This window comes from Centroberyx gerrardi, chromosome 6 (genome assembly GCF_048128805.1).
Source record: "Centroberyx gerrardi isolate f3 chromosome 6, fCenGer3.hap1.cur.20231027, whole genome shotgun sequence".
NCBI lineage: Eukaryota > Metazoa > Chordata > Actinopteri > Beryciformes > Berycidae > Centroberyx > Centroberyx gerrardi.
The window spans coordinates 8,670,764-8,686,016 of record NC_136002.1 but is presented as its reverse complement, the minus strand read 5'-3'; the positions used below and the strand labels follow the sequence as shown (position 1 = coordinate 8,686,016).

At 43.6% G+C, this 15,253-nt stretch overlaps 1 protein-coding gene across 1 annotated transcript in view; it reads left to right on the top strand.

Annotated features, from left to right (window-relative positions):
• Nucleotides 1–529: 529 nt before the first annotated feature.
• Nucleotides 530–15,253, top strand: part of lsamp (limbic system associated membrane protein) — a 162,657-nt gene continuing 147,933 nt past the window's right edge. The window contains exon 1 of the mRNA XM_071897273.1: nucleotides 530–830. Coding sequence (XP_071753374.1) covers nucleotides 676–830 — 155 coding nt within the window. The 5' untranslated portion in view covers nucleotides 530–675. The remainder of the gene's footprint in view (nucleotides 831–15,253) is intronic.

The following is a 15,253-nucleotide window of genomic DNA, read 5'->3' as shown; positions in this document are numbered from 1 at the left end:
TGTAGCTCAGCCCTCACGGAGCTGGCAGGGGTTCAGTGCGCTTCAGCGGGGCGGAATGCTCGCTGACGTGGGGCTTGAACCCGGGTCGGCAGCCTAGGGGGCAGTTTCCTTTGCCGCTGGGCCACACTGCTGCCCTTTTTTCTTTCGGGATGTGTTCCCATACATAGGCATGCGCTCTCCTCCTCAGCCTATTGATTTGCAACTCCCCTCGCCCTCTCTCCTCCTCAGACCTCACTCGGTCCATGGTTGTGTCTCACTGAATGGGACCTCAGGTGGTGCTGTTGTCCTGACAACCAATAAGGGGAGCATCAGAGTCAGAGGGCTGGATAATCTGAGAGAGAGAGAGAGAGAGAGAGAGAGAGAGAGAGAGGGAGGGAGGGAGGGAGGGCTGATTTTCCCAGCCTCGCAACAGAAGCCTGCCTCTCCATCGCCGCTGCTGGCTGCGCTCCTTTTACGCGGAGAGCATTACGCATCAGTGGACTATACAGAGAGGACCTTAGACCGCGCGTTTTCATCCCGAAGTCTGTTAGGAAGCCCTCCTCACCCCTCATTCTGGACTGCTTTGGACCTAAAGGCATCTCGACGTTTTTCGAGAAGTCCGGACAACTATTCTTCATCTTCCCCCCCCTACCCTTGGATCTATAGCTCGCGAAACGCGCTCCTGTGCTTTTAAAGATGCAGGTCGGACGCAAATCGTGTTGGAGGCAATTGCAGGCTTCTTTTTTCAGACTCCTGTGTCTTATCCCCACAGGATTCCCCGTCCGGAGTGTGGATATGCAGCGGGCTACCGACAACATCACCATCCGCCAGGGCGACACAGCGGTTATAAGGTAAGACTCATCCTCCAACTTTCCTCTCCTCCTTTTCCCTCAGGCTACACATCGCAAAAAAACAAAGGTGACCATTTGACCGATTGCATGCATTTGTTAAGGGAGATTATTCTATATGGGCTGTCGGCGCTATTACTCAACGCGATCTCATCTCGCGTTACATTTAGTTACATTTTCGCCGAGATTACAGAGTGCAGAAAAGTAGACGGAGATGGAAATGCCCCGATGCAAGTTGATCTGATAGCGATGCTTTGATTACACAGGCTTCCAAGTTTCATCTCACCAGCGAGTTCCACTCCTACCGACAAAATACCATGCTATATAGAATATTCCTATAGGAACGTATGGCCTGTCTGCAGTGCTCTATAGTGAGTTTATAGCGATCTTATCGTACTTTATAGTGTTTTTTTACCTCCTATGGTACCGCTATAATATTCCTATAATATTCCTACAAGGGCTTATAGTTTTGCCGTGATACAGCGTCCTCCGCGTAAATGATTGATTCCGTTTTGGCAGCAAGTCCAATTAGATTCCCTCGCATGTCGAGCCGAGGCTGTGGTCACCATGGCTCTTGTTTAATTCAAGAAAAACCCCTCGATAACGCAAAGTGCGTCACCGTGTCCGGAGATGCTGTCTGCGTGTGGATTAATGGCAGGGGAGAGACCGAGCCTGTTTCCGCACACAGCAGAGCAGAGGGGGTGGATGCGAGGGGGCAGAGGACTGTGCAGCCTAGTTTAGATTTACGAATCACTCCGGGCTGTGTGCAGAAGGATAGTGATGGACTGGGTAAATAATAAAAAGGTGGGGACAGTGTGACGCTCCAGTTTGAGGCAAAACATCCACCAATATAAGCAAACAAATTATATTTTCAGAAAGGCATTCATTTGTCCCCCCCCCCCTTGCATAAAAATGCATGCCTGCTAAAAAAAAAAAAAAGGTGGTAAACTCTATTAAGCAAACTCTGCTTCTGCAGCCCCATGAATACAAAAGCTCCAGCCTCCAATCCATTTTTTTTTTGTCTGTTGTGTGGAGTCCGTTTTTGTGTCGGTAATAGCCTTGTAGCCTACTTAATCACATCCTAGACGATTCAAGCTGTCAGCTCGGTGGTATTGTGATACTGCTGGGCAGATGTCAGCGAACACGTGATCCCAGGCATGTGTCTGTGGCAGCCTCTAAATGCAAGGGGATTTAGATTTGGTTTGGGTCTTTTTTGTAAACAAGGCGCTTTACCTCCCCCAGCCCCAATTCCCTTCCTCTCTCCTCTCAAAATAGGATAATTCGAAATAGGAATAAAATAGGAAATTCAGGGAACTCCATTGTATAATAGGCTACACACACACACACACACACACACACACACAAGCTTGACACACGTGGATTTCTCTCTCTGTATCTCTCCTTCTCTTTCCCTCTCTCTTGCTCACCTCCTCCTCTTTCATGCTGTATTTACAGTAACACCACCCAATCTCGCCTAATGAGTGTGAGAATATCTAATGCAATTATGGGATAGACCTTTAACACAGCCTGTCAAAGCCTGCAGAGAACATACACACACACACACACACACACACACACACACACACACAGGAAGGAAGAAATAAATCCGTTCAATGGATTCCTTCTCGCAAACAGGTGCCATCCATTCAGTTACCTGCTGATCAAATTAGTCAATCGAGACTCAGTTACCGTTGAACTTGCCAGGGGTCAGAGCTATTTGTTTCACTTTCTAAATCCAATTGACTGTGTCTGCTATATTCAGCCGTTTAGTCACCGAGTCAATCAGTCTCCTTTAAAGTTGATGGCAGGCTTTGCACTCTGCTCCCTTAAAGGACAACGCCACCATCTCCCGCCCACAGTCTGACCATATTCCACGATAAATCATCTTTGAGTAATTGTCTATATTGATCATCCAATGAGCGTTCTAATTAATTGGACGTTTAAAATGTAGCTTTGCGGCATTAGTGATCAATCTTAGTTATTGTCTGTCACGCAACGATAAACTGCAACTCAGACCCCTGTGGCTCCATTGAAAAAAACAACCATTTTTCACACCCAGTTTCCAACTGACAAATTGGATAGGGGGGAAAAAAACACACACACACACACTCACAAAAAAAAACATGAGGGCTAAAATGTGAGAACTTTGAGCAGGGGTGGGAGGCCGTCGGCTAGTAATTTGTCGAGCCGGAGAGTGTATCTGATTCCATAAGCTGGCTTTTGTGAAGGCTGAGGGGATATTGGTGACCTGGGGGCGTAATATAGCCTGTGCTCCTTTAGTGGAGCCCGCGGCTGCAGTCGTGACATTCATGGCACAAGAGGAGAGATGCTGGAGTAGGGAAGCAGTATGTGGCCAAACAACCGCTGTGACAGAACACACAGCGGCAGGCCTCGCCGCTGAAATGAGAAAGGAAATGTATTTTTACCAGGGGCCCAGAACTATGTCACGCTGAATAAATAACCGAACTAAGTCTTTCTCCTCATGCTCCAAACTTTTGGATTTGCAGTGCTTTTGTGCCTCGCAGTGAAATCCTGTGTAAGAGATACACACTTAAGCCTTACAAGGGGTATGAATTCACTGTTGTGATGTCGATATTATATATAATTGCCATATAATTGTTATTACATGCACATAAAGACACTTTGGTCTCTACATTACTACATTATACCCCATACCCCCAAAAATCGAATAAGATACATAAGTTAAAAGCTATTATAGATCACATTGAAAATACTTGCTAGATTTGCCTCAGGCTAAATTAATAATATAATTCTTGACTTTAGAGATTTTTGCAAATTACAGATACTTTGCTGTTACAGATACACATAGCCTACTTTTTAAGGCACTAAGCATGTTGTGATACCGTCTCTTGCTCATAGAATCCCATTCTGTCTCCGACTCCATCAAACCTAAATACAAAACAAATATTTATGTGTCTGACTAGAGGGAACAGAAGTGAATCTTAACTCTCATGCACCGAGTTATCCTGCAAGACTGGAATTCAGTGGTATTCCCCTTTAAGTCAGCATCAGCTGTAAAGACTTAGCAACTCTTAACCTTTGACCCCCTTTGCCTTAGCAGACCCTCATAGGGTTAATCTGGAAGGGATTACGATTGTTTTCAAGGCCGGCACTAGGCTCTGATGAACAATTTCACACCATGGTTTTGTTCATTCAGGAGCAATTGAGAGGTCATCTAGTGTAAACCTGACGATTATCCTGTATTTAACCACTGACTGATATATTTAAGTACTGCATTTTTGTATTATTGTTGTTTTGTTTGTTCTGGATCTCTTTGGTCCTCTAGACCATAGGACAAGCTCTTTGTTTATTTTACTTAGAATTCGCCAACTGCATCGTAAAGTTGACTGTTATTTTAATGATCCGGTGGCTCTGTGTTGAGTGCAAAGATTATCAAAAGGCCATCTGGGTCTTAAATGTGTCCCCGAGCAGTCTTCCAGACCGAAGAGGGGAGGACTATTTGCAAGTTTGTATCTGCTTGAAGTGACATTTGCCCCTGGAAAGCATGAACATCAATCCCTGCATATTAAATCCAGGCTCGTATCCCAACAGTCGTGTCTCAGACCTAAAAGATTTGGGTCACTGAGAAACGCCCCATATTTCTGAGCCTTCCTCCATGGTGACTTAGTCTCCTCAGACGGGGGGTGATGCCAACAAGTGCAATCAAACTCTCCTCATCCTCGGCGAGTCACAATACGAACCCGAGGAGAAAGAGAAAGAGAAAGAGAAAGTTCCCGCACATCTTCTCGAGCCATTTTTCCGTGTCACAATAGTTTACTTTTTAATTGCTTTTTTAAAATCTCTCACTATGCGGTGGCCTTAAGGGGGCAGGTTGCGATGTCGGGCGCAGCACTGAAAATTGACAATTGCTTATTAAAGCATTAATGACACAGTCTCTGTGATTGCTCTCCTCCGGGTCAATTATCTGCGCTTTGACAATATCCTCTGCCTGGCTCGTTACTTTCAGGGAAAATGATTCTGCGCTTGTGCTTTTCCCCGGAGGATCCGTGTCAAAACGAACCCCGGCACTCTGCCTTTAATTTGAGTCAGACCCAAGCAGATATTACGTATCTGAAATCTGCTAGAGGCTCAGATACTACACAAGAGGTGAAATGAGACTAATCCACGCTCCCATACAATCCATACCGCCTCAGGGCCGCGAATACAGTTATTTCCGTTTGTGTTCATTGTTTACATTAACTTTAACTATGGAACTCGGATGGCCGATGCATCTTTGAAAGAGTGCTGCACCTTTTTCCACACTGAGACCGAGACTCTCCGGATGTGGGATTTTTATCTGACGTTCCCAGCGCAGCCCACTTCGTCAAAAGCGGATCATTTATTTCCACTGTGCAGTAGTTGGTGGAGTTTACCAGCCCTGCAGCACACGTATTGAAATGCATACAGTAAATCTATATGTCATCTCTGGAGTTGGCAACACAAGATGAATGACTTAAAAGTAATCCAGAACCATTGTCGAAAAGCTATAAAATCGATAGAGCTTTATATTTTGAAACTTTTATCACTAAGGCACTACAGCAAAACAGACTCCCGCAGTTATTTTTTTCTACTTAAAGCTGTAAAATGTACTGACTTAAATGCCAATGATAGTTATGATGATGATGACGGTTAGAACATCACATGTAAAGGCATATTTTTCATTCTTTTTAATCAAAACTGATTGTTTTGATTGCACATGGCTGGATTAAGCCATTTAATTAATGCACCAGGGAGCTTAGTATTCTTCTCTTCTTTCTCTTTGACAACAGTGTGTTTCCTTTTTATTCACTTTACATTTATCTGTCATAGCAATTTGGTCGTGTTGTAAGGACATTTTAAATCATTACCCCATAGTCTTATTGTTTCATCCTGTTGCCAAGCCATATTCCTAACATGGATTTTCAATTTGCAGGAGAGGCTTTTGACAGGTCGTTTGCCGCAGCATACTCTGGAAAAGAGAACTTAGTCAAGCATTTTTATGTCCTTATACCATATGCGTCTCCACTGGGAATCGCAAAATGGAGAGCAAGTATTAACATGGGAAAAGATTAACTGACATCTACTGTACAACAGCAGACTGGAGTTTAAGCGAGGCAATCTCTGAAATAATAAATACAAAAAAAAGAGAAAACATGCCTAACATACAGTGTGTATTTCCACCATCACACAGAATGGAGCTGTAAGCAGCGTTTCCCGCTGTCAAATAAATTATGATTGAGACGCAGTCCAGATATTCAATTTCACAGACAATAGAAAGCTGGTAAGGTGATACTGTTGGCAATACAGGCCCGGCTGTATTCCAAGCGGAGGGAGGAAAACGGAGGAAAAACAGATCAATTTCTGGATTTCCGGACAGAGGGCAACAGTGCAACATAATTTGGGATGCCCGGCCCCCCGGGGACCTCTATCTCTCTCTCTACTGCTCATCAGATCTGAGTGCTGTTGTTTTTTTTTTTTGGTTTTTTTTTCCTTACAGTTTAGAGCCTCCCTAGGCATCTCTCAGTCCCTCCATCTCTTCATCTCCCCGCTTTCTCTCCTCCTTTTTTCTCTAGCATTGTCCAGCTGTGCTTCCTCGACCCGATTCGGAGAGTGAACACACACGAGAGAGAGAGAGAGACGCAGACAGAAAGAGAGATATCGGCACGCGGAAAAGGAGAGAAAAACAAGGGGAAAGAGACAGAATGATTGGACAAGCTGATCAAGGAAGAGAGAGATAAACATAGAAAAGAGGGAAAGAGAGAGAGATAGAGATAGAGAAGGAGGAGTGTGGGTAGAATTAGGGTGGGGGGGGGGGGGGGGGCGGGAGAGGGCAGGGACACAGTATTAGTACAATCAGCACCATAATCCCTTCTGCTCCAGCCTGGGCAGACGCAGGATTTTCAAATCAATTTCATTTTCACTCATGATGCTACAGTGGGAGGGAGCTGAGTGGCTGCCAGTCGGGTCATTATCTTCCCGTCCTCATTTTGGCTCGGGACAGAACAGAGGTGAAGAGGAACGCTTCGGGGGGGGGGGGGGGGGGGGGGCAAGGGGGACATGGATTTTGGCGGCCATTTTTGCCAATTCCGCAAAGTTTTATGAAGTCTTTTTTTTTTTTGGTGGGGGGGAAGCGGCTCTGAGTCATCGGAACTCCCTTTCATCTCGGTCGGGGTAGGATCTGAATAATGTCCCGCGGAGACAGGCGCGGAGTCTTTCGACACGGCAGATGAGCCGAGTTCTGACGCGCTCAGCTGGGGCTCCAGTAGAGTCCAGTAGAGTTCGGGTGGAGGGGGGGGGGGAGTGGGGGGGGGGGGGGGGGCACGCTTTCAGCCTGCAGCTTGATGTTTGCGCTCCTTCCTCTGAAAAAACTCTGAGCTCTTCATTATTTGCTTTCAACGTGTTTCTTTTCGCGAATAACTCGTCCGGGGGAACCCTACGGACCTAAAATGTTTTTGATACAACCGAATATTAAAGCAGTACTTCGCCCCTTAAAAGCAATTCCACTCCATTTCCCCTTACCTAGGCTTTTGTTGGTCAAGCCAGACAGTCACTAAGTGCATATTTAAACTACTCAGCAATTTCTCCCAGCCGCCGGCTACCCATAGGTGATGGCGGTAGAATTGATGTGTGGAGAGAGTAGCTCTTATTGCTCTCAGAAAACCGCCAAAATGTCACAGAGCTGCAGCCGCTGTCGCACTTTCAGGATTATTGAGTCTTACCAGAGACTCAGAGGGTATTTCTTAATTAATTATCATCCAGAGCCTTTTGTACCGAATATGCCAACAACCTTTTGTACGTCTCAGTGAAGGGCGATCGAAGGCTGTGTTAAAATTCTTACGATTCGTATTCACTCAGGTTTTGTCATTGTAATGGTATTTTACCTTGCAGAGGTTTAGTTTTATCACCTGTAAGTGGATTGCCATCTTGATTACTTACAAAATCAGCGCGCTGTGTACAAAGCACAAGCTCTTCATAGGAACCTGAACAAACATCTCAACTGCCCTTAGAATAAGGACCAAACAAAGGTTTTCGTAATTATTATGATTTGTTTACACACACATTGTTTTATAACAGTGTGTGTCATCCCTAACACAAAAATTTGCTGATTGGGACGAATGACTAAAAAGAATATGCGACATCTTTGAATAAGATCAAATAAAATCAACGCTGAATCATGTGGATATGAGCTGGGCTGACCCCAGTGCCCACAGCTGTAAATCCAAATGGCTTTAAAGTAGATTAGAGGCCTACAGTAAGTATAGTGCTGGATGAGAGCGCTCGTTGTTTACCTCCCGTCTCTTCCAAGATCAGCAAAAAAAAATCTGCTTACTGACCTGGTGACACACGGATGTCATCAAACCGTGACGATAGATGTGGCTGCACAGCAGTAAAGATCTTCGTCAGTGAAGCAAAGTATAATGTTCATTTTAATTATACAGGCATTCATGATGCATTACACTAGGGCTCCAGTGAGTTCTAGATTCTCATTGTGACTGATTCTAGAGTCTGAACAGTGTTCATTCTGGCAAACTTGCAGTATGAGCACATCCGTCTGACGCTACTGTTTGATTACAGTTTTCAATGAATGTACTTGAGAGGTTGAGGGAGACATCGGCTGCAAGATTGTCGTCGGTCTTGTCCTCCATAGAGAAGCAACAAAGCAGTTAAACTGGACAATAATAACACTATCAGAACACTTTTGGGTGTTTCAGTGTTAGATTCGCCTTATTTGCCCACATGAAATTCTGGTGTCAGGGAGGGACATTTCTATGCACACACTAAGTAAAGAATCAAAACTTAAGAGTGAAATACAAACTGTCTCCTAAACAGCAGTGAGCAGTCCAGCTTTCTCCGCCCAGAGAAAGCTGGAATCACCAACATTGGATCTTTTGCCTCTCTCGTCCCTTTGCTCTCTTTGGTATAAAGCATCACAGACCGGCCGGGTTGGCAAACATGAGCGTGCTGTGTGCAGTTTACATGATTTCACGTTATTGAAGTTTAGATTTTTCAAACAGTTACCTGTCGCTGCCATTTGGAGCCACCAGCGTGCAAAGTTGCCTACTGCAGCTTTAAATTCTATCTATGTGATACAGAGCTACTTTACATACTGCCATGTTGTTACCAAGGTTTGTCCTGTTTGCTAGAATAGTAAGAGATTTGATTTTTATTTGCCCCTGCATCATCCATTCAAATTGTTTAATGTATGCCTTATTGCCTTGTCAGGTATTATCCCGTATTTACTGTATACTACAGCATATGATCATGTTGCATACCATTATTGAAATCACACAAACAAAAACAAAGCTGTGAGTAGGCTTTGAATGATTTATATCCACAATCTGGTGCATCAGAATCTCAGCATTTTATAGTTTTGTTTTTCTTTACCTATATCTTTGATATGTAGTTCAGTAGTAACTAGTTTTCAGTATGAATAAATTAAAATATCAAAACATGAGCATTGCACAATGACAGCTTAGACTTGAAAGCACGGTTGGTTGGTTATGATTGGTGTTTATATTAATTGTTGCTCAAGGTTTGAGAGAGGAGAGAACGTGGCGGGGATTAAATATGATGATATCAGGGGATAAAATGAGTTCTTAGATTAGTTAAGACTGATTCCATCATTGCAAATTGCTTTGGAGGCAATTAGCGAGCGAGGGAAAAAAGCCAGGTTCTGGGGATGGCAGCAACCTTTCTCATCAAAAACAACCAGAAATGTCTGTGCTTGTGAAAAAAAATAAAAAAAGCTTTATTTATTTGCAAATCGCCCCCGCATTTAATGTCAGCATGCTCGCTATGCTGGAACTCTACCTTTTAACATCTGTCGCAAAAGAAGTATTTGATATACTCAAAAACAAGTTATTCATCTCAGTCCAGTGTGTGAGCTGATAGACTGCTCTTTGAAGTCACATTTGACATTTATAATCTAGTATCAACATAAACCCAGGATGAATTCAGATCCATATTATGATAATAGCATACTTCTTTTAGCATCATTTTTACATATCCTAGAAGTGCTACATTAAACTGTATGCCCGTATTCTGCACTAGTACTAGTGGTATTCTGCACTCATGCTGTAATGCTGTAATGCTGTCATAGCTGGCAGAGAGGCATAACAAATGGCCTCAGTGGCAACAGGTTTTGAGTTACGTTACACCTATTGAGTTTTGCTTTGCAATATTTCAAAAGAAAAGACTATGAAAAGGCCACTGCAGTAAAGGTGTAAGAGATTAATTAGAGCTTCTCTCTTGGGTATTTGGCATTTGAGAAAATGGGGATGACACCGTGCCCTAATTCCGTTACGCTCCCCTCTGATTTGTAGGGCACCAACGTGTCAGCTGTAAAAAGTTTAACGGAAAGACTTTGTTACTGTATATACTCATTAGATTTGACATGCCGGCGTCTGCTCGAGGAATCCTCTTTGATCCGAGAAGTTTGCTTTCATCCAAAAAAAGAAAAAAAAAGAAAACTATTACTTTTCTCATTTGCCATTAATTATTCCCATCCAATTCAATCCCGTATCCGACGGAACAACATTGTTTTCAATTACTGGAATCTCGCTCATGTGTCTCTATGATGCACCTGTTCCATTTAGATCAATGTCTCCAGTGAGTAGTTCAGTTATTGATCATAATCAGCCCTCATTCCTAACCTCACTCTGCCTTTTTCAAAGGCGACCTTCAACAAAAGCCTCTCCGTCAGTAGAGGCGTCTGTCCGTATGGCCTCTCTCACAGGCCTTGGACTGGCCCGGGAGTACGTAGCGGGCTTGACTAATTCATTATTACCTGATGCTCACCGCCACTTAAGCTACATTAGCTAAAGCGCTGCGATGCACTCACATTTGAAAGGCTGCTTGTGTACGATGGGGCTCTCATCACCCGAGGACAAGGGGCGGCATTTGCCAAACGTCTGTCTGCCAGCTCATTTGTAAGAGAGAGGGGAGAGAGCAAATAAAACCACAGGAATACCGCAGTGTTTGACAACCTGCGGTTTTTAATACCACGTTTAGTATTTCAGCGGAATTTACTGTAATGGGGCAAGTTAGGCTTTCTGCAAAACACGGAGCTGTAATGGAATTTGGTAAAAGGCGGTGTTTTGGTAGCTATTGTATTCATACAAAGCACGTTACGGAAGAACAAATACAGCTGCAGGGTCCCTTTATTCTGTTTATTCCGTATTTATTTGCAACTTGTAAGTTCTTGGTTTACTCAGTTAAAAGAGGGTTAAGACTTTTACTGTTCCACGGCACAAAATGGCCGTATCTGCGGGGGGTTTGATAGGGTTGTTGATCGATACCAATGACTCAACGATTTGCCAGGCGCCGAGATTTCTGGCTTTCAAAAACTCTTCCACGCTCTCTGTTGTGGAACAAAGCCGGCCGATGTTGTTGCAATTCCTCGGTCGCCAATAGAGGCCTATAAAAGCCATAAATTACGTAATGCCCCTTTAATATAGCCCTCGCAGCATGAATAGATGTCGAAATGTTTCTATATGTGTTGCATAAGCAGTAATATGCCTGCAAAGTTCATTTAAGCTGTTCATTAATGACTTGTGTGAAGTTTTTCGGTTTTCTTAATTGCTATAGCCCATAGAATGTAGTAATATGCAGAAATGTGAATGTTATTGCTTTATCTCATGATGCTGGAGGATGCAACACAATATGGTGTGCCTGCAGTAAACATTGTACCCAAAGACTAGAAACAGGTGGCCAAGTACAAATACAAAGTCCCTCAGAGAGACAGCAATAAACAGCCTTCCTCTGTGCCTTCAAACGCAGAGGAAACAAAGAAAGGAAAATGCTCAACCTACTTAAGCGTGACTCGGTACAGAGTCGTATAGGCCATTGCTCAGAAATAATGTTGGTTTTATTTGTTGAAAGCATTTTCATTCAAATGTTTTTTTCTCGCTCTTTGTCAGAGCCGCAGTCCTGCAGTATGGACTGTCAGAAATGAATCATGTTCAGTGGAGGATGGTGTTGTCGCTGGTGTGTGTGTGAGTGTGTGTGTGTGTGTGTGGAGGGAGGGAGGGAGGGGAGGATCAAATGCAGAATTTCAGCGTTTATGCTTGGGCACGCAGAACCTTGTGGGTATGCGTGTGTGTGTGTATATGTCTGTGGGTGTGCGTGCACGCTCATATGTTTGTGTGTGTGTTTGCCGTGGATGGCTATGGGATAGCTCTACTGTACCAGGGTTAAAAGGATTAGAAACCTCTATGGTTATCCAATCAGCCGTGGCGGAATCCACCAAAGAGGATTGGAGGGCGCACTCCATTGACTGCACCACCAACCACAATCATCTTTTCTACTATATTATCAAAGACGCGTGGCACAGCCCATGCCTCTCTCATCAAGATATTTTTTGGCCCGCCTTTATCGATACTTACATAATATATTAAAGCTATATTTTTAAAAAAACATCTCTAAATCTGAAACGCTGGCTTACTCTGATGTGCTTTAAGTATGCGTGGGGGTGTGAGATGTTGAGATGTATAAATAACCGCTCTTTCTAACCGTGCCTGAGCGAACTCTGTCTGACTCACTTTTAGAACATCAATTTTCTTTTTTAGCCTGCTTCTTTGAATTGCATCTTTGGATTAGGTAGCGTGTTCGGTTTCAGGTTTGTTTTTTTTGTTTTTTTCAGCGCGGGACTGATCTCGTTACCCTCGGTTAATCCAACGCTCCGCCAAACTTACCTCTTCTGAGGTGATTTAGAACTGTTAATATTTGAAGAACGCCTTGATCCTCTAAATAGGTTTTTACATCTGTTTGAAGACCCACCAGAGGCTCCGTACAGCGGCTGGTCGTTTCATATGATTTGACTTTGATACTTAGTAAAAACAACAAACCAAAGCAACTTTCAAGTTCGGTCGTCTAATCATTTGCTTCTGGGACGAGTTAGTCATTGATGACACCTAATTTGTCATCACCACCTTTGTTGACACCTTGGGGATCAATAAAGTATTTCTGATTCTGATTCTGATTCTGATGACCATGTGAAACTCACACTGTTGAGTCTCCACTACACTGTCTACATAATAAATATCAGATTAAGTCAGATTAAAGACACCTGTTCTCAAAAACGTTTTATTGTTACAGTTGATTAATAACATTTCCCACATTCTCAAAGGGATCTTTGTAGCACATAAAGGCTTCTGGTCTTGTAGAAACCAAAGAACCTCTCTCCATGTTAGATACCAGATTAGAACCATTTTGTTAAGAGTGACAGCACAGCTGAGCTCGTCCAATGAGTTGCAAGTCTCAGACACAAATCCCCTCTGAGGCTCCCTTTCCAATGATCCAGACTGAGGCCCAGATTCAGTAAAGGTTTGCACAGGGAAACGCGCACCGGATCACCAAAAAGACCCAATCAGAATTCCATGCTATTCCCTAACCGTGCACAAGAGTGGAAAGCGTTCCTAACAGTGCAGGTCTTGAATATGTAAATTATATATATATCCCATTATTTTGCCTAAATAATATTTATTTGTAGAGGCCATGCAAGATGTAGGCAGCAAGCTAGGCAAGCAAAGGAGACAAATCAGAGAATGTGTCAATTATAAGAGGCGTTTAAGGACGCAAGGGTGCCAGCCTTGGTGGATCTGAAACCAGAAGCCTGCATTTGTGCTTGCAGTTAAGATAAGGAGGCTATTTGCTTGTGCAGTTCTCTTTTTGAGGGCTTACTTGCATCACAACTTGAACTTCAAACTCTACGCTCTTTGCTCCAGCGACTGAGGTGCAAAAAAATGTGCAGATTTCCCTCGCAATGCAATCTTAGTGAATCTGATCCAGAGTGGGTTTTTTTTTTTTATGATATGAGATGTCACTGAGCTCTGAGCTGCCTCTCTGTGTTAGAGTGTTCGAGAGGGCCAAGTTAAGGACACGCATAAACCAGTTGCCTGTTTTCTTTTTTTTATTTTTTATATCCTTTTTATCACAGTGTGCAGAGAGAGTGAGCAGAGTGCTTTTCCCTTGGGGAGCCTCTCTCTGCTCTTTGTCCCAGACTTACAGTAGCAGTTATGGCCCGCTGCACCGTGTCTGCGCTGTTCCTAGGACATGTTTTGCAGAGATTCAGAATGAGGGAAGTGTTAGCGCAGCGGGGCTTTCCAGAATTATGTCACACAGCGGTATTACAAAGACAGAGTTTGAGTGATGAAAAGTTGATGATGCAACCCAGAAGTTCCTGGAGTTCCTGCAGCTTTCTCCCGAGATGCATTCTGTCATGCATTTATCATAAGACGCCTCTGATGGAAACTTTACAGATTTTTCTCATGTTTTTATGTCGAGAGACTGAAGAAAACCCCCCAACAAAGCCTGCGAATAATGGAGCCATCTCGCCCGGTACGCGGAGGACATGTTCCCCCGTTGTTCTCTGTTGTCTTGCTGGAAGATCAGAACTGAGACTTTAACACTGTATATGACAAGGGTGATGATGATGATGATGATGACGGAAAAGGAAGATTTAATTGGTAGTGGTGATAATATATCATCATTCTGGTGAATACTCAAATATTAATTATGGTAATGAACTTTCTCTATTATCACTCGCAGCGGGATGCTGTCATTAATGCCATTCTTGATTGACTGTACAGTATTTACATGATTTCTCTGTGCGTCGCAAATTGGCCAGCTCCCATGTCAAGTGGGGTAGAACTCAGATGGATAAAATAATACACCATTTATTCACCGTTTATTTTTTTTAACCAGGAAAAGCCTCACTGAGATTAAATATCTATTTTTCAAGAGATAGACAACATGTAACGGATTACAGACAATAAAAGTTACAAATCACAAGAGCAAATATAATAAATCACACTCTGAGGCGACAATAACAATAGCTAAAAATAGTCAACATTGAGTCCAGGAGCACCCAGGGGGAGCTAGGCTAGCTAATTAAAACATCGACAGCCTGATGCGCCTGCCTCCAATTCCTTCAGCATAGCTTTAAAAGCACCTTAGGGTTCACTGTATGATCTATCACCCAATCCAAATCTTGAGACCACGGAATTGATGCCATTATCAGCACTTTAATTCACCCACAAGCCGGTTTGGAAGGATTGCAGGAGGCGGTAAATAGTGAACGTGTGAGAAAGGGAGGCGGGGGCATGGAGGGTGGCAGGTGCATTGAGTAATGAAGCCAAGGTTTTTCTGTCTATGGACCCAGATTAACGCTAATCTAGTTGCCCTCTCCCGCTGCTCCACCTCGATCCCGGGGTCGAGGCCTGCTCCTGGAGTAACACTGCACTGTAATCACCTTGGCTACGCTCCAGAGATTCACATCCAGAGCTGTTATAGACCTAAGCGTCGTCGTGATGAGAAACCGGTGGAGAGGAGAGACACACTCTGGAAAAAGAAAAGAACATCCCTGCAGTTCTGTTTATTAAACATTCGGTCGGCGGACAATGATACATATATAAACAGGGAGGAGT